Source organism: Artibeus jamaicensis, unplaced genomic scaffold (assembly GCF_021234435.1).
Source record: "Artibeus jamaicensis isolate MK-2021 breed Jamaican fruit bat unplaced genomic scaffold, CSHL_Jam_final contig_384, whole genome shotgun sequence".
NCBI lineage: Eukaryota > Metazoa > Chordata > Mammalia > Chiroptera > Phyllostomidae > Artibeus > Artibeus jamaicensis.
Genome location: NW_026521810.1, coordinates 7,624,556 through 7,645,068, shown reverse-complemented (window position 1 = coordinate 7,645,068; position 20,513 = coordinate 7,624,556). Strand labels below are relative to the sequence as shown.

The following is a 20,513-nucleotide window of genomic DNA, read 5'->3' as shown; positions in this document are numbered from 1 at the left end:
GGTCCCAAGCTTGACGCTAGTGGCACCCAGCCTTGTTTTCCAGAAGGGCCTCTCCCAAATGCCTCCAGGTTCAGCACAAGCAGCACCCAACCATAGATCACTTTGTACCTCTTACCAGATGGTACCAAGCCAGGTTCAAATGGTAGTTGACTTTGAGCCTCCCTAGAGGCTCTAGAACAAACATAACTGGTGGCCAGCTTTAGACCACACAAGGGTACCACCCAACCAGCTCCACAAATAACACATCTCAACAGTGGACTCAGCTGGTACTAGAGCCCCACTAAAGCATCTTTCACTCTGTGAAGGTCACACACAACAGCTTGTTCACTGTAGTCACAACCAGCCCTCACAGCCAGTCAACTTGAGGGTCAGTCCCAGCAGTAATCAAGGCACACAATAGACTCCCAAGGAGATTGCACCACTGGGCCCTATAGGACACCTCTTAAATAAGAACATTCTGTCAAGACCTGGATACAGCAGATCTACCCAATACACAGAAACAAATACAGGAACACAGCCAAAACAAAGAGACGAACATGTCTCAAATGAAAGAACGGGATCAAACTCCAGAAGAAGAACAAATTGGAGATAAGCAGTCTACCAGCTGCAGAATTCAAAACATTTGGTTGTAAGAATGCTTAATAGATTTAGGGGAAGAATAGATGAACTCAGTGAGAACTTCAACAAAAAGGAAACAAAAAAGAAGGTAGAAACATAAAAAGACCATAAATGAGAAGTATACGTGAAATGAAAAATACATTAGAGGAAATCAAAAGCAGAGGATCAAATTAATGATGTAGAAGATAAGATAGTGGCCAACACCCAGTCAGAACGGTAAAAATACAAAAAATTTGAAAACAAGAGTACTTTTAAGATACCCCTGGGACAACATCAAGCGTACCAACATTGGATCATAGTGGTACCAGAAGAAGAAAGAGCAAGGATTGAAAACATATTGAAGAAATAATGACAGAAAACTTCCCTGACAGTGGAAGTAGGCACAGAATCCAGGAAGCACAGAGTGCTGAACAAGATGAACCCAAAGAGTCCCACACCAAGACACATGATAATTAAAATGCCAAAGGTTACCCTGGCTGGTGTGGCTCAGAGGATTGAGTGCTAGCCTGCAAACCAAAAGGTTGCTGGTTTGATTCCCAGTCAGGGCACATACCTGGGTTGTCGGCCAGGTGTCCCCAGGTGGGGGTGCATGAGAGGCAACCAATTGATGTATCTCTCACACACTGATGTTTCTCTCCCTCTCTTTCCCTCTCCCTAAAAATAAATAAATAAAAAGCTTTTCTAAAAAATGAAATGCCAAAGATTAAAGACGGAGGATCTTAAAAGCAGCAAGAGAAAAGCAGTTAGTTACTTACAAGGGAGCTTCCAGAAGACTGTTAGGTGATTTCTCAGCAGAAGGGATGGGCACAAAATATTCAAAGTGAGCAAAGATAAACACCTACAACTAATACTGCTCTACCCAGCAAGGCTATCATTTAGAATTGAAGGAGAGCTTTTTTCCCAGCCAAGAAAAAACTCAAGGATTTGATCACCACTAAACCAGTATTAGAATAAATGTTAAAGGAACTTCTTGAAGAGGAAAAGACCTAAAATATAAATAAAAAACATATGAAAGGGAAAAATGCTCACTGATGAAGGTAAACAATTAAAGCAGTGGATCAACCAACTATAAAGCTAATACAAAGGCTAAAAGGCAAACATAAGAAGGTCATGTGTAATTACAATAATAAAGGGATATACACACACACACACAAAAGAAGGAAAAATAATGACACAAACAAATGTGGAGGCAGTGAGTAAAAATTTTAGGGATTTTAAAATGTGTTCAAACTTAAGCAACAATTAACTAAAAATAGACTGCTGTAAACATAGATTGGTATATATGTAGCACATGGTAACCACAAACCAAAAACCTACAGGAGATATACAAGAAACAAACGACTTCAAAAACACAATAAATAGTCAACAACATAGAAGAGATCAAGCAAATAAGAAAAGAACAGAGAAGAACTGCAAGATCAATTAAAACAATGAAATGGCAGTAGCTACATACCTATTAATAATTAAATGTGCTAAAGTGAGTAGAAGGAAGGAAATAGTAAAGATCAGAGTAGAAGTAAATTAAATAGAGTCTTTTAGCACAATAGAAAAGAAGAATGAAACCAGGAGGTGGTTCTATGAAAAGATAAGCAAAATTGATAATCATACCCATCAAGAAAAAATGAGAGGACAACCAAAAACTAAAATTGGAAATGAAAGAGAAGTGATTACCAACAGCACAGAAACAGAAAGGATAAGAAAATAGTAGACCAATTATATGTCAACAAATTGGACAACTTGGAAGAAACTGATAAATTCCTACAAACATACAGTCTTTCAAGTCTGAATTAGGAAAAAAACAAAATCTAAACAGACTCATTACTAATGAAATGGAATCAGTAATGAGAATACTCCCAACAAACAAAAATCCTGGTCCAAATGTCTTCAGAGTTTCACCAAGCATCCAAAGAATTGATACCTATACTTTTCAAACTGTCACAATAAATTTTGGATGAGGGAAGGCTCCCAAGCTCATTTTACAAGGCCATCATTACTCTGATGAACACAGATGCAAAAGTCCTCACTAAAATATTACCATACGACTCAACAATACATTAAAAAGATCACACACGTCTGGCTGGTGTAGCTCAGTGGATTGAGCACGGGCCTGCGAACCAGACAATCGCAGTTCGATTCCCAGCAGGGGACCCACGAAAGGCAACCATACATTGGTGTTTCTCTCCCTCTCTCCCCTTCCCCTCTAAACATACATACATACATACATACACACATACATACATAAAATCATTAAAAAGATCACACACCATCATCAAATGGGATTTATTCACAGTGTGGAAGGTTGGTTCAGTATCCCCAAATTAATTAACATGATACACCATATAACAAAATGAAGGATGAAAACCGTATCATCATATCCATAGATGCAGTCAAAGCATTTGACAAAATCCAACATTCATTTATCATAAACTCTGAAGTGGTTATCAAGGGAATATACCTCAACATAATAAAGGCAAGATATGACAAGCATCATATTCAACAGTGAAAAGCTAAAAGCATTGTCTTTAAGATATGGAATAAGACTAGAATGTCCACTTTTATCACTTTGATTCACCATAATATTGGAAAACACAAATGGAAAGATGAACAGTGCTCATGGATAGGAAGAATTAATGTCATCAAACTGTCCATACTGTCATCAAACAATTCCTATCAAAACACCAGGGGTGCCCTGGCTGGTGTAGCTCAATGGACTGAGCACGGACCTGTGAAGCAAAGGGTCGCCAGTTTGATTCCCAGTCAGGGCACATGCCTGGGTTGCAGGCCAGGTCCCCAGTAGGGGACACATGAGAGGCAACCATTCATTGATGTTTCTCTCCCACTCTTTCTCCTTCCCTTCTCCTCTCTCTAAAAATAAAATATTTTTTTAAAAACACCAGGGGCATTTTTCACATAATGAACAAATAATCTAAAAATTTTTATGGAGGTATAAAGACCACAAATTAGCCAAAGCTATCTTGAGAAAGAACAACAAAGTTAGAGATACCACACTACCTGATTTCAAGCTGTACTACAAGTCTATCATAATCAGAACACTATGGTACTGGCATGAAAATGGACAGATCAGTGAAACAGAATAGAGAGCCCAGAAGTAAAACCATGCTTATACGTTCAATTCATGACAAAGGAGACAAGAATATACAATGGGGTAAAGACAGTCTCTTCAATAAGCAGTATTGGGAAAACTAGAGATACGTGCATAAAAAAATGAAACAATTATTTTCTTACACCATATACAGGAGTGAAAAAATGGATTAAAGCCTTAGATGTAAGAACCTGAAACAATAAAACTCCAAGAAGAAAATATAGGCGGTGAACTCTTTGACATCACTCTTCATATTTTTCTTTGGTTATGGCTTCTTGAGTAAGGGAAACAAAAGAAAAATAAATAAAAGGGGCTATATCATACTGAAAAGTTTGTGCACAGCGAAGGAAGCCAACAAAATGAAAAGAACCTACTGAATGGGAGGGTGTATGTGCTAATGATGCATCTGAGAGGGGTTATTATCCAAACTATTTAAGGAATTCGTACAGGGTGGGGCAAAAGTAGGTTTACAGTTATGAGTACACAAAACATGGAGTTTATTATTGTCTTACTTTCTATACAAGCAGCTGTAAACCTACATTTGCCCCTCTCTGTATTTAACACCAAAAAATACCTAACAATCTGATGAAAAACTGGGCAGAGGATGTGAAGAGACATTTCTCCAAAGATGACACCACTAACAGATGGTCAGCATTACTAATCATCAGGGAAATGCAGATTCAAAGCACGAATCTGCCACCTCACACCTGTTAGAATGGTGCTCGTTAGTAAAAAACAAATGTTGGTGAAGAAATGAAAAAAAGGGAACCTTCATGCACTGTTGGTGGAGTTATAAATTGGTGCAGCCTCCGTGGAGAACAATATGGAGGTTCCTCAAAAATTAAAAAAGAGAACTAGCATACAGTCCAGCAGTACAATATCTGGGTATTTATCTGAAGAAATCCAAAATACAGATTCAAAAAGATAAAGGCCTCCATTGCTGTGTTTATCGTGGCATTTACAACAGCCAAGATACAGAGGCAACCTAAGTGCCCATCAGAGAAAAATGTATAAAGAAGGTATGGTTTGCATATACAGTGTGTACCATACAAAAGAAATCTTGACATTTACAACAATATGGATAGACCCAGAGGGTATTATGCCAAGTTAAGTAAGTTAGAGAAAGACAAACGCCAGATGACATTACTTACATGTGGAATCTAAAATACAAAATAAATGAAGAAAACAAACTCATAGAGAAGAAACAGGTGGTCGCTGGGTTTGTTGGGCGGTACCTTTGATTTTGTTTCTGAGAAGCAACTGTGTCTTGTCTTGAGTTTTCTATGTGTATTTATGTGCTTTGCAGCTAGATTTTTCTGCACAGATCATGCTCTAGGAAAGTATTCTTACCAAAGAAAATAATTACTGGTTTCAGCTTTTACAAAATTTTGACAGAAAAAAATATTTTTGACAGAAAAATGTGATTCTCCTGTGATTTCTTCTTCATTTAAATAAATATCAAAGTTTGTCTCTACTGTGATCATTTGGCTTCAGTTTTAAAAGCATCTCAACTATTCTTTAAAACAGAGGTCAGTTCATACCTGAGGCTTTTTAGGTTGTGCTATTTGGATCACACGTACGCACCTCTGTCATAATGGGGCCAGGCAGCCATGACAGCGCGTGAATAGATGGTGCGGCCGGGCTCCAGGGACACTATGCCCAGAAATAGGCAGGGCTGGATGTAGCCACAGGCTGTAGTTGGCCAGTGCTATAAAAGCTTACAACCATTTGCTCCAGCCCCAGAATGGCTATACATAAGACAAATAATAATTAATTTGTTTTAAAATAAAGTGAAAGGTGTCTATGACCCAGCCCCCATTTTACACGTAATCTTCACTGCTTTACCATCTGCCTACCAGTCTCAACCTGACCCCGTGTTGTATGTTTTCTGTTTTGCAGTCAGTTCTTGGCAACACCAGCGGCTTGTGGTCCACCCCTCCTTTCAGCAGCTCAATCTGGTCCAGCAACCTTAGCAGCGCCCTTCCTTTCACCACTCCATCGAACACACTGACCAGCATTGGCCTCATGGGCTCAGAGAACTCCTCTGCTCCTCACGCTCCTTCTGCCTCCAGTCCAGCTGATGATTTGGGACAGACCTACAACCCATGGCGAATATGGAGCCCCACGATTGGAAGAAGAAGCTCTGACCCGTGGTCTAATTCGCACTTCCCTCATGAAAATTGAAATTAAGCAAAAAGAAAAAAAAAGTGGGGGCCCTCTTCTATCTAGATCATGATATGCCAGTTTCTGAGACATCTTTCTAAGGCTCTTCCTGTTGTAGCTTCCCACTCCCTACCCTCCACTTCTCTGCAAAACAGACTCAAGCAGGGCAGGCTTGTACCACTCGCTGCTTTCAGATATTTCTTGCAATTATGATAATGAGATTTGCTCTTTGCTTTTAGAAAAGTCTGGACTTGGCCACAAACTCCAGTAAGACCTGTACTTCTGAAAACCTTAACTGTTATCAAGTTTCCAACCACCTGTCTCCTTCCATTCTTTATCTGTATGGACGCAAATCTGACATCACAGCTAAGGAAATAATTTTTGATTTGATTCAGAATTTCTGGCATGTGACAATTTTATTAAATTACCAGGATTGGTTTTTTATAATTTCGCAATATTATGCACCAAGATCTAATTTTAAAAATGTATGAGGACTTTGTGCTGAAAAATACAGAGTATTTTTTTAAAATAAGGCTGTCCTGGTTTAAAAGCAGATTACCGAAATGTAAGTCAATTTAAGAACAGTGAATGTAAAAACATTCAGTTAAGACCATATGCATTTTCTGTGCTGTTTGTACTTGAGGTATGTAACATTTGTATACCTGAATTTATTTTAAAGATAAACTGAAATACACATAGCCAAGTCTTGAGATAACAAGATTGAATGTGTATTTCTTAAAAATACAACTTCGTGTTGTACTTTGAAATAAATGATGCTTTTTTCAAAAGCCTTGAATGGTTGTGTGCCTTTTCTTACATACAACTTACATTTATTTGGATTCTTTCAAATGAAGGTAAACTATGCTCTTATTCCCTCCATGGGATTTGAATTATCATGGCTGGAACCCCAGTGTTCTAATTAAATTCTGAGTATTCATTGTCTTTTTTCTTTCTTTTTAAATATATTTTATTGATTATGCTATTACAGTTGTCCCATTTTCTCCCCTTAATTCCCCTCTGCCCGACACCCCCTCTCCCACACACATTCCCCCGCTTAGTTCATGTCCGTGAGTTTTACATGTACGTTCTTTGGGTTCTCCACTTCTTATACTATTTTTAACCTTCTCTTGTCTATTTTGTACCTACCATTTATGCTTCTTATTCCCTGTACTTTTTCCTCCATTCTCCCCCCTCCACCTCCCCACTGATAACCCTTCATGTGATCTCCATTTCTATTATTCTGTTTTGTTCTGGGTGTTTGTTTAGTTCATTTTTGTCTTTGTTTTTATTGTTTCTAGGTTCAATTGTTGATAGTTGTGAGTTTGTTGTCATTTTACTGTTCATAGATTTTTATCTTCTTTTCCTTAGATAAGTCCCTTTAACATTTCATATAATAAGGGCTTGGTGATGGTGAACTCCTTGAACTTGACCTTATCTGGGAAGCATTTCACCTGCTTTTCCATTCTAAATGATGGCTTTACTATAGAGAATAATGTTGGATGTAAGTCCTTGCCTTTCATGACTTCCAGTACTTCTTTCCAGCTCTTTCTTGCCTGTAAGGTTTCTTCTGAGAAATTGGCTAATAGTCTTATGAGAACTCCTTTGTAGGTAACTGTCTCCTTTTGCTGCTTTTAAGATTCTCTTCTCTTTAATCTTGGATAATGTAATTATGATGTGCCTTGGTGTGTTCCTCCTTGGGTCCACCTTCTTTGGGACTCTGAGCTTCCTGGATTTCCTGGAAGTCTATTTCCTTTGCCAGATTGGGGAAGTTCTCCTTCATTATTTGTTCAAGTAACTTTTCCACGTGTTGCTTTTCCTCTTCTCCTTCTGGCACCCCTATAATTTGGATGTTGGAATGTTTAAAGATGTCCTGGAGGTTCTTAAGACTCCTTTTTTTTTGAGTACTCGTTTGTTCATTCCCTTCTGGTTGAATGTTTATATCTTCCTTTTGTCCCAGTTTCCTTCTCATCGCTATTGGTTCCCTGTACATTTTCCTTCATTTCACTTAGCATAGCCTTCATTTTTTCATCTAATTCGCAACCAAATTCAACCAGTTCTGTGAGCATCCTGATCACTAGTGTTTTGAACTGTGCATCTGATAGGTTGGCTACCTCTTCGTGGCTTAGTTGTATTTTTTTCTGGAGTTTTGATCTGTTCTTTCATTTGGGCCTTTTTTTTTTTTTCTTTGCCTGTTACATAGTGAGGGGAGGAGCCTTAGGTGTTCGTCAGGGCAGGGTAACCAACGTCACTGTGTTGTGATGGTGTATGTGGAGAATAGGTCCGAGAGGAAATAATGTCACTTGCTCAGGTCTCTGCCAACTTTTAGTCACTTCCCCTGCTACCCACAGAAAATTGGTCCCTTCTGGTGCTGATTTCCTTGTGTGTGGGTTTGTGAACATTGTAGGACCCTGTCGGCCTCTCCAACAAACCCTCCTGTGAGGCCGAGAGTTTTTCCCACCACCGCAACACCCACAGATTTTTTCAGAAGTTTTGAGGCTTTATTTCCCCACACTAGAACTCTGGGTTGCATGTTCTGTCTCATTCCCCAGTTGTTCCTCCTGGTTTATTCACACACGTGTGTGGCACCGCCCATTTCACCAGCCGCAGCCTTGCCAGCCCCAGTATTCCAGCCACACCATGCCATGTGCACCCTCTCTGCCCCCGCTGCCCACCTCCACCCTTCCTCCCAGTCTGGATGAATATTTTTTCTTTAACTCCTTGGTTGTCAGACTTCCATAGAGGTCTATTTTCTGGCAGTTATGGTTGTTTTTTGTTTTTAAACTCGTTGCCCTTAGCTTGGTTGTGCAAGGAGGTAGTGTGTCTACCTACGCCTCCATCTTGGCTGAAAATGTCAAGAAGTTCTATAAAAGTTGAATGGCAAAGACATTTTAGATGCTTTGCTACTAAGAAAATAACTATAAGACTAAGAAAAGAACACAAAGACCCAGGCCCCAGAGGCAATGCTTGAGCTGACCACTATGCTAAAGGAACAAGCTGCACCTAGAGAAATACTCTTGTAGTCGCACTGGTAAGAAGAGTTGGAGAAGTTCAGAGAGGCTATTAACTGTCGGAACAAGCCCTGTATTAAAACTAAAGACAGTGGGCTCATTACATCTCAGGATAGTCTATTTATACCACAAAAAATTTACAGTGATGTCTTACAAAATATTACCCATAATTGCAGAGATAACCGGAAACAATATTTAACCAACATTCATGTGGGAATGTTACAGGCATTGCTAAGGATGTCTCTAAAATACATCCTTCGCGCAAAGAAAACAATCCTGATAAAATGTAAAGATGGACAAGGGCAGGAACCAGAACCTCAAGTGCTCTTCAGACACTTTTAAGGGAATTCATACAAATGCCTCCTGCTAGAGATGAGAAATACATTCTGGTTATAGTTTATTTTCACTATGAATTAGACACTTCCTAGGCAGAGAGTAAGAGGCCTTAGGCAAAAACAAGAGCTTAATTTTGCTTTCCAACCTGGAAAACCCCCACTCACTCTTTCATGACAGAGATACTAATTTTTCTATGACTTATTAAGAAACACTATAATGTTTTCCCTTTAATCCAGAAACTTCAGTGTCCTTATCTTCCACTGGAAAACAGAACTAACAGATATTTTTAAGTAAAATTAGCAAACCTCTTGGAAACCTTTAAGATTCTATGACTTAAACGATTACCATTAGCACAGTGTCCATAAGTTCAACCACCCCTGGGACTCACATGTTACTTTCTTATCAATTAATAACATGTAACCTCATGCATTTTGAAATGTCACTCCAATCTTCAATCCTACATGATTACAAACATTTTATTTCCATCTTTATATCAACAGACTAAAACTCCCACTCCTACATGACGTATATATAGCTTCTATAGAAAAGGTGCACTGGACAGGACTTTTATCCCATTATACTAAACAATATATATCTACCTATACAATCTAGCTTCAGTGGGACACCATTTCTTACCAGATACCAGGCTTATATCTGTCTACCACACACTAACTCACCCTGTGTACTCAGTCATTGCTAGATTTTCCCAGATATTTTATAGGGAGTCGTTCTGTGTGGCATGGGAATGTAGCCCAGCTCCCACTTGGAAAGGCCAGTGGGAAGCAAGGTTCTGACACACAGGACCCATGCCCATGGGTAGGTTCTCCTGTGGGGAATTAGGCCTGCATTGTAGCTAGGCTGCTATGAGACTTGCTTTTGCTAAAAAGTCCCTCACCCTGACTTGAGGCAGAAAATGTTTACTGCATATCTTTAAAGTAGCTTCCTAAAATCTGTGCTAAACGTCCCAAGTATGGAGTGTAACCAGTTCAGCCACTTTCTCCCCTGATCTGTAACATCCTTCTCTTTGAAGTAATTAACAACATTCTTTTTTTGTTGTTGTTACCTGTAAAAGGTAATCCCCTGCAGCAAACCTATGCTTAGTAAAGGAGGACTACCCTCCATGTAATGTACCCAGAAATCCAATAAGAGCCCGTTCAGGGAGGGGTCGGGGCCCTCTCACTCGGATAACAGCCATGCCATCCCTTTTTCTCCACAGGACTTATGTAGTCAGTGTGTGTTTGTTTCTTGCAGCCACAACACACACCGATTTTGCCGGCCAGAATCCACATCAATATTTAAAATACCATTGCTCCAATAATCCAAAATAAAATTAACATGTTATTCAGAAAAACACCAAAAGGGATCACTGATTTGTTTTTATACATATTCTGTAAACCAAGGTAACAAAACTAGAGATGATCATTCAGAATGAATCAGAAATTTTAGCTGAAATCACATATGAAACTCTTTCTGCTCTGAAATGCCAACAAAATAAGCTCCTTCTTCAGAGTTGTCAAGAATAATCATACAGCCTCATTTTTCTCTTAGCTACCAAAGGGGTGGGTTTATGTAAGCTATAGCAAATACTCCTTTTTTACATCTATGTAAACACCACAGGGAAAACAACCTGTGACTAAACTAAAAGAAAAGTCCCTTGGCTGTGTAGAGCAGACCAAACTTGGTTCTGGCACATGTTTCCATTACCCGGGGTCATAATCTCAGCCCCTGGCTTGGAGATCTGATACAGGACTAATAGTTCTTGTGTTTCTAAGGACTGCCTGTAAAACAGTTGGCCAAATGTATCCTGTTGAGAATTTTTAATGCTATTGCATGGCATTTCTTGTGTCATCTGGTTCAACAACTTACTTTACAACAGAAAGGAAGGGAAATTAACCCCAGTGTAACCATTCAGTACACAACAGACTGTGTTCAATAAACACTCTTCCAACAGCATTCAGATAGAGTCCAACCTAGAGCAAGCCCCCAGTTTCATAGACCTGCCCTTCACATTGCCCATCCAAAACCCAAATCCTATCATTGATTATTCCTAACACCTTCTTTCTGAAACACTCCATGGTTCCCCATAGTGCGTATCTCTTGCTGCACTGAGGAGCAAGTCCGGCTTGTTCCACTGCAGGTGTGTTCCCAGTGATCCGTGATGAAGGACACTGACAATTCAAATGCACACATGGGCAAAGGAGCAAGGAATGGGCTGGCCTAGGTACCAATCCTTCCTGATCATGGGCCTTGGGTGCATTCACTGCTGCTCTCAGAGCCTGAGTTTCAGCACATAATCCAAGAACATCCTACCTCAAAGGATGATGGTGTGGAAAACAAATGAAATGAGGTCAAATAATTGAATAAATGGGAGTCCAGTTCAAGATAGCAATGTAGGAAGATCCTGAACTCACCTTCTACCACAGACACTGAATCTACAGCTACATACAAAACAATGACTCTAGGGCAGAAAAGACTAGCTGATTAAAAAAAAAAAAAAAACCCTACCTGATCGACTCCTACACATTAGGCAAACGAGAAAAAAAAATCCACATCAAAGCAGGTAAGACAAGCCGAGACACAATCTTGCCAAAATCCCATCCCTAACACAGCAACTTACAATCAGGAGGGAACTCAAAACCCCAAGCTCCTCCCTGAGGAGCAAAGTATTTGAATTCCATATTTGACTCCCCAACTTTTAAGACCTGCTGCTGAGAGAGGAGCCCCTAAAATACCGAGCCCTGAGAGCCAACAGAGCACACAACGACGAGACCCACAGGCTATTGTGGCTTGACAGTTAAAGAGCTTGCATACAGACTCACCCACTCCAGGGTCTGGGGCAGAGAGAGCCGATTGAAAAATGTCCAGATTTTGCTTGAAAGAGGTTTATTTATCTTAAAGCATCGGCCTGAGGGATAGGCATCTAGTTTAACACACATCTGCAGGCTTTACTGAAACGCACTCCAAATAAAGACCTGCAGGCACCGCCCTTACTCTCTCCCTCTGCTTCCCTCCAGGCCACCAGTGTCTCCCTGAAAGAAACTTGTACACCCTCGGATGCCCAGATTTTTGTGGGTGCTGCACAGGGAACACCTCTAGATCCCTCGCCTCTGGTCTCAGCGTGGCTTCTGCCGGTGGGTCCCACAGGACTGTAACAAAAGGAGAAAGTTCTTAACTGGCTATCGCCCCAGGGCCCAGCAGAGGCAACAGACTGAGGTGCCCAGTCTTCCTGTGAAAGAGGATTATTAGCTTATCTTTGTAGCCATGGCCCGATGAACAGACCTCTAATTACACACATTAAAGAGGTCATTGTAATCCTCACCAGAGACCTCAAAGGGCAGGTGTTGCCTTCACACTGTCCCTCTGCCATGTTCCAGATCCCTGGTGTCTCTAGGAGAGGGGCTTATACATCTTTCTGGTGCCTCGGCTTTTGTGACTGCTACCCAGGGGACACCCGTTGATCACCTGGCTCAGGTGGCCATGGGACTTGCATTCATGGAACCCGTGGAACTAAAAAATGGGGAAACAAACAGTTCTTGGCCTGCTGCTTTCCCTAGGGCACAGCATAGACAGCAGACGGAAACATATTCTCAGTCTTTGTGTGAAGTGGCCTTTTTGCTTATCTTGGAGGTTTGGCCTAAAGGGCAGACTTTTGGTGCAGCATGTGTCTGAGGGACAACTAAGGTGCTCTCCAGGGATGGAGCCAGTGGGTACCATCTTTGTATTTTCCTTCTGCCTCTCTACATGTTCTGGGTATCTGTGAAAGAGACCTTTTAGCTTATCTTCATAGCTATAGCCCGAGAGGCAGGCTTCTAATAAAACACACATCAAAGGGCCAACTACAATCACCTCCAGAGACGGGGGAGGCCAGCTGGTATCATCTTTGTGCTCTCCCTCCGCCCTGCCCCAGGTCATCACTGTCTCCAAGAAAGGAGACATGTACACATCTGGTGCCCCAGCTTTTGTGTCTGCTGCACAGAGGACACTTCCCTTGATTACCTTGATAGAAGAAGTATATTTGCATACTTTAAAGGCTACTCCCTGAGGGTCTGGTTTCCAACCAGCCTGAACCTAGGTACCTACTAAAATCCTCCCATTTGGAACATAAGGTTTTGGCACAGCCTTAACTACTTGGAGCCACTAAAAATAAAGTAGACTCCCATTTGAGAGACAGCTAAGAGGTAGGGCAGGGTTGAACAGTAGGTTCTTCTCCTACACGAGGCCACTCCTACAAGACTGGGAAAACTGACTATTTTCCTAATGCATAGAAATCAACACAGAGAGTCAAGGAAAATTAAGAAACAAAGAAATATGTCCCAAATGAGAGAACAAGATAAAACCTCAGGGAAAGACCTTTACAAAATGAAGATAATGGTTTTCCTGAAAAAGAGTTCAAAATAATGTTCATAAAGATGTTCACTAAGCTCAGAAGAATGGGGTGAACAATGTGAAAATTTCAACAAAAAGAAAATATAAGAAAGTACAAAATAGAAGTGAAGAACACAAGAACTGAACTGAAAAAAATACAAGAGAGGTTCAATAGCACAATAAATGAGGCAGAATAAAGGATCAGTGAGTTTAAAGGCAGGGCAGTAGAACTCAACCAATCGGAGCAGCGAAAAGAAAAAAGAATGAAAATAGCTTAAGGGACTTATGGGACAACATCAAGGAAACCACTATTTGTATTATAGGGGTTTTAGAAGAAGAAAGGGGCAGAGGGCAGAAAACTTACTTAAAAAATAATGGCTGAAAACTTTCCTAACCTAGGGGGAAGCACACAGACACACAGATCCAGGAATCCCAGAGAGTTTCAAATAAGATGAACCCAAAAAAGCCACACCCAGGCACATTATAATTAAAGTGTTAAAAGTTAAAGACATGATCTTATTTATATGTGGAATCTAATGAACACAGTAAACCAGTGAACAAAATAGAAACAGAGGCATAGACACATGGCAGAGACTGACAGCTGCCAGAGGGGACAGAAGCAGGGGAATGGGATGAAAGACGGTGAACGGATTGACCAAAGAACATTTATGCATGACCCATGGACATCGACAGCAATGTGGGTATTGACTTAGGGAGGGGAGAGGGTGGGGCTGGGTGGAGGTGAGGAAAGGGAGAAAAGCAGGAACAACTGCAACAGCATAAACAATATAAAAGGTTAAAGACAGAGAGTAGTAGAAGCAGAAAGAGAAAACAACTTGTTACATAAAAGGAAACCCTCAATAAGACTATTTCTCAACAGAAAATTTGTAGGCCAGAAAGAAGTGGCAACACATATTCGAAGTTATCAAAGAGCAACACTGCCATCCAAGAATACTTTACCCAGCAGAGCTCTCCTTCAGAATTGAAGGAGAGCTAAAAAGTTTTCCAGAGAAGCAAAAGCTAACGGCATCTATCACTGCTAGACAGGCCTTATGAGACATGTTGAAGGGAGTTAAGATGAAATGAAAGGACACCGATTAGTAACAGTAAAAAGATATAAAAAGCATAAATCTCACTGGTAAAGGTAAATATATAGTAAACTTCAGAGTAATCTAATGTTGTAAATGTGGTGTGTTACTATTGTAATGATAGGTTTTTTAAAGTTTAAGACAAAAGTAGTAAAAACTATTACAACAATAATTTGTTAATAGATATGTAAGCTAAAAAGATGTAAATTGTGACATCAAAACACAAAAAGAGGCCCTGGCTGGTGTAGCTCAGTGGATTGAGTGTGGGCCTGCGAACCAGAGGATCGCTGTTCGATTCCCACTCAGGGCACATGCCTGGGTTGCAGGCCAGTTCCCAGCAGGGGGCACAGGAGAGGCAACCATACATTGATGTTTCTCTCCTTCTCTCCTTCCCTTCCCTTCTAAAGATAAATAAATAAAATTTTAAAAATATATATTAAAAAACATAAAATGAAGGGGGAATAAAAATGTAGAGCTTTAAGTGTGTTCATCTTAAGTTGTTATCAACTTAAAATAGCCTGTTATAAATAAATTGTTTTATGCCCTGGTTGGTGTGGCTCAGTGGATTGAGCACTGAGTTCAAAAGATGTTCATAAAGCATCTAGTAAAGCAAGGGGGTCACTGGTTCCATTCCCAGTCAGGGCACATGCTTGAGTTGCAGGCCAGGTCCCCAGTGTGGGGCGTGTGGAGCAACCACACATTGGTGCTTCTCTCCCTCTCTTTCTTCCTCCCTACCCCTCTCTCTAAAAATAAATAAACAAAATCTTTATGAGAAAACAAAAACAAAAAAGCCAATGGGGACTGAAAATAAAGTAAATAAATGTAAGTTGTTTTATGTAAGTCTCATAGTGACAACAAAGCAAGGGCCCATAGCACAGACACAAAAGATAAAAGAATAAAAGCATATCACTACAGAAAAAATCATCAAATCAAAAGGGAAGAGAGGCAAGAGAAGAAAGCAGTAAAGGAATCTCAAAGCCAGAAAACATTTAAAATGGCAATAACTACATAACTATCAACAACTACCTTAAATATAAACGGACTAAATGCTCCAATCAAAAGTGCAGAGTGTGCCACGGGCAGCTGCTCAGTAGGCTGGAGTGTCATCCTGTAACTGCAAGGCTGTGGTTTCAGTTCCCCCAGGGACACACCTGGGTTGTGGGTTTGTCCCCAGTCTGGGTACCTACTACCCCCTGTCCTGGTGCCTGTCGGGGGCAACCGATCGATGCTTGTCTCACATCAGTGTTTCTCTCTCTCCCTTCTTCTTTCCCTTCCTCTCTCTCTGAAAAACAATGAAAAAATGTCCTCTGGTGAGAATTAAACACACACACGTGTGTGTGCGCATGCGCCCCCAAGTGGTTGAGTGGATTAATAAAAACAAGACTCCTCTGTGTGCTGCCTACAAGAGACTCACTTCACAGTAAGGACCCACACAGACTGAGAGTGAAGGCATGGAAAAAGATGCTCCATGCAGGACTTCCAGCCAAGCTGGTGGCATAGGTAGACACTCTGTGCCTCCTCACACAACCAAAAGAAGGACAACAGCAAGTTTAAGAGCAAAAACCAACCAGAACTGACAGAAAATTGAACTGTATGAAAGTCCAACACCAAGAATTTAAAGAAGAAACGTTCACCCAGAATGGTAGGAAAGGCAGAGACAGGCAGCCAATCGGAGAGGACTCACAGCAAGGTGGAGGCTGGTGGCGCTGGTGAAGCGGTTGATTGCGGACTGAGTGGTCCCACATTCACCTGCTGATAAACCAGGAGGAACAACTGGGGAGCAAGACAGACTGTGCAACCCAAAGTTCAAACATGAGGAAATAAAGCCTCAAACACCAGTGGGGTTGAGGCAGCAGCAGGAGAAACTCCCAGCCTCACAGGCTTTCTTTCATTGGAGAGACACTCAGGGTCCTAGATGGTACACAAACCACCCACATGGGAATCAGCACCCAAGGGCCCAATTTGCTTGTGGGTAGCAGGGGAAGTGACTGAAAACTGGCACACAGTGGAGCAAGCAGCACTGTTCTCTCTCGGACCCCTCCCCCACATATAGCATCACCACACAGCAATGGGGTTGCCCTGCCCTGGTGAACACCTAAGGCTTCACCCCTTACTGTGTAACAGGTGCACTGAGACACAAAAAATGGCCAGATCAGAGCTCCAGAAAAAAATACAACTAAACGATGAAGAGATAGCCAACGTATGAGATGCACAGTTCAAAACACTGGTAATCAGGATGTTCATAGAATTGGTGGAATATGGTTGCAAATTAGATGAAAAAATGAAGGCTATGCTAAGTGAAATTAAGGAAAATGTACAAGGAACCAACAGTGACAGGAAAGAAACCAAGACTCAAATCAATAATTTGGAAGAAAAGGAAGATATAAACATTCAACCAGAACAGAATGAACAACTAAAAATTCAAAAAAATGAGGAGAAGCTTAGGAATCTCCAGGACATCTTTAAACATTCCAACATCTGAATTATAAGGGTACCAGAAGAAAAAGAGGAAGAGCAAGAAATTGAGAACTTAAATGAAAAAATAATGAAGGATAACTTCTCCAATCTGGCAAAGGAAATAGACTTCCAGGAAGTCCAGGAAGCTCAGAGAGTCCCAAAGAAGTTGGACCTAAGGAGAAACACACCAAGGCACATCATAATTAAATCACCCAGGTTTAAAGAGAAGGAGAGAATCCTAAAAGCAGCAACAAAAAAGGAGACAGTTACCTACAAAGGAGTTCCCATCAGACTGTCAGCTGATTTCTCAAAAGCAACCTTGCAGGCAAGAAGGGGCTGGAAAGAAGTATTCCAAGTCATGAAAGGCAAGGACCTACATCCAAGATTGCTCTATCCAGCAAAGCTTTCATTTAGAAGGGAAGGGCAGATAAAGTGCTTGCCACATAAGGTCAAGTTAAAGGAGTTCATCATCACCAAGCCCTTATTATATGAAATGTTAAAGGGATTTTTCTAAGAAAAAGAAGATAAAAATATGAACAGTAAAATGACAACAAACTCACAGTTATTAACAATTGAACTTAAAACAAAAAAACAAACTAAGCAAAAAATTAGAACAGAAACAGAATCACAGAAATGGAGATCACATGGAGGGTTATCAGTGGGGGAGTGGGTGGGGAGAGAGGGGGAAAAGGTACAAGGAATAAGAAGCATAAATGGTATGTAGAAGATAGGCAGAATGAGGTTAAGAATAGTATGGGAAATGTAGAAGCCAAAGAACTTGTATGTATAAACCATGGACATGAACTAAAGGGGGGAATATGGGTGGGAGGGGATGCACAGTGTGGAGGGGAATAAAGGGGGAAAATTGGACAACTGTAACAGCGTAATTGATAAAACATATTTTTAAAAAGATATTCCATGCAAATGGAAACTGAAAGAGAACTAGGGTAGCTACTTACCTCAGTCAAAATAGACTTTCAGGCAAACACTGTAGAGAGAGACAAAGAAGGTCATTACATAATGATAAGGGGTCAATCCAACAGGAGCGTGTAACATTTGTGAAAATGTTTGTTCCCAGCGTAGGAGCACCTCAATATATAAAGCAAATATTAAAAGACCCAAAGGGATAAATAGACAGAAATAAAATAATTTTAGGAGACTTTAATGTCGTCCAGACAGAAAATCAGTGAGGAAACACTGGCCTTAAACAGCACATGAGATCAAACAAACTTCACAAACCTTCACAGAACATTTCATCCAACTACAGCACGCTCCTCAGGCACCCGTGGAGCATTTTCCAGGACAGGTCCTATGTGAGGCTACAAAACAAGTGTCAATAAACTTACTAAAACAGTATGAAACAAGAAAACAGTAACAAGAAGAAAACTGCAAATTTCACAAATATGTGGAGATTATGCAACATGCTACTGAATAAACACTGGGTCAAGGACAAAAATCAAAAGATGTATTGAGACAAATAAAAATAGAAATGCAACATACCAAAACTGATGGAATGCAGCCAAGGCTGTTCTGAGAGAGACAAGTGATAACGTCTTACACCAAGAAAGAGTCAGTGACCAACTCCTTGGCTTAGTGAGTCCTCTGCTGGTCCCTCGGTTCCCTTCCAGCCTTCCTCCCGCCGCAAGGGCGAGCCCAGCGGCTGGCAGGCTGGCGGGCGAGGCGGGAAGGAGCAAGGAAAGGAGGATGGAAGAGATGAAAGACCTGGTTGGGTCTGGTTGGTGTCTGCAGCGCCACAAAGGGCTGCGGGGATAGTGGCTCTAGGGCCTCACACAGGGCCGGTCAGCATGCGAGCCTGGGCAGAGCAGCAGGGAGATTGCAAGGAGACAGGACTCAGGAGTTCGCGTGGGCCCTTTCCTCCACTGCAGGCTTTCTTCTTCCGGTCACCGTGTCCAGGGCCCACAGCCCTCATCCCTCCTCCTCTCCACATGGCAGGTCGCGCCCTGTCAAGAGCAGTGTGTTGGCACAGGTTGTCTCCCAGCCCTCCCTGCCAGACACCGTGGCTGCAGACCTCCAGGTGCAGAAGATGAATAATCCTTCATTTGGTGAGCTATGTTGCCTCTTCTGCTGCCCACCTTGTCCAGGGAAAACCACTTTAAAATCACCATATTTGCTACTCAATCCAACTTACACGCTAATGTGTGATGAAAGTGGAAGCCGCTAGACTTTACACTTATCAAAACAAGCTAACTGGAGGTACTCTTCTGGAGAAAAAGATGCTTTCCGGTGTTTCATGACTAGAACCAGTAAAGGCAACAGAATTGCCTGCACATCTGTGGTTGCTCATCCAATGCTAAATACACCTTACTTTTCTCACATGGAAATGCAACTGAGCTTGGTCAGATGAACAGCTTTTTTACACAGGACTGGGATCACAGGTTAAATGTAATATATTCTCATGATTATTCTGGATATGGTGCGAGTTCTGGAAACCAATAGAGAAGAACCTCTTTGCAGACATAAAAGCTGCTTGGCTTGCCTTTAGGACAAGACATGACATTCGCCCTGAAAATGTGATTACATACGGTCGAAGTTTAGAAGCAGTGCCATCTGTGGGTGTTGCTGCTGGATATGAGTAGTGTTACCTTCATTCTCCTTTGACCTCAGGAATGTGAGTCACTCTTCCTGATACCAAGAAGACTTACTGTTTCGATGCATCCCCAAACATTGACAAAATCTCTAAGAGAACCTCTCCAGTATTAATAATTCATGGGACTGAAGACAAAATCATTGACTTTAACATGACCTTGCATGATTTGACCATTGCTAAAGATCTGTGGAGTCTCCGTAGGTTGAAAGGGCAGGTCACAGTGATATGGACCTTTGTGGACAGTGACTTGAAAGGCTGAAATACTTTGTATCACAGGAACTGGTAAATTTCTAAATTATTCTGTAAATTTGCATACCAGGTTTTCTTTTGCTAAACTGCACTCTTTGGTAAGCAACATAAAACCTGAAGGGTTTTTTGCAAATCATGTCAGTTGCCTTCATAAATGTACAGGTAATGATTGTTAACAGGCCTAATGAAGATTTTAATTACCAGAACTATAACTGAAAATAAGTATCATGCAGTCAGGCTGTGTAACTTATATTTTTTTCTGTGAGTTTTTTTAAACATCAAGACGAGTACTCTATGAAATTTTAATTCTATAAAATTAAGTGCTGTAAAGTATCACCAAATTCTTTTCCATATGAGAAACAGATTTAGAAACATTTTTAAAATATCTCAATATACTAAATCTTATCCTAGTATATAAATGTAATATTCTTCCAGTAAAAAGCTGCATATCTAAAACACTTTAAGTACTCAAAAGAATTCTAAGAAAGCACACAAGTTCACTAGAGATGACCGAAACC

The 20,513-nt window shown here is 40.9% G+C and overlaps 1 protein-coding gene and 1 pseudogene across 2 annotated transcripts in view; both read left to right on the top strand.

Moving 5' to 3' along the window:
- TMEM131 (transmembrane protein 131) overlaps positions 1-6,672 on the top strand; it is a 236,664-nt gene extending 229,992 nt beyond the window's left edge. For both annotated transcript variants that reach the window (XM_037154320.2, XM_037154319.2), the window contains exon 41: positions 5,621-6,672. In XM_037154320.2, the coding sequence (XP_037010215.2) occupies positions 5,621-5,905 (285 nt within the window). In that variant the 3' untranslated portion in view covers positions 5,906-6,672. The remainder of the gene's footprint in view (positions 1-5,620) is intronic.
- A 12,510-nt stretch (positions 6,673-19,182) lies between these two features.
- Positions 19,183-20,040, top strand: LOC119055998 (alpha/beta hydrolase domain-containing protein 17B-like; annotated as a pseudogene).
- Positions 20,041-20,513: the final 473 nt, after the last annotated feature.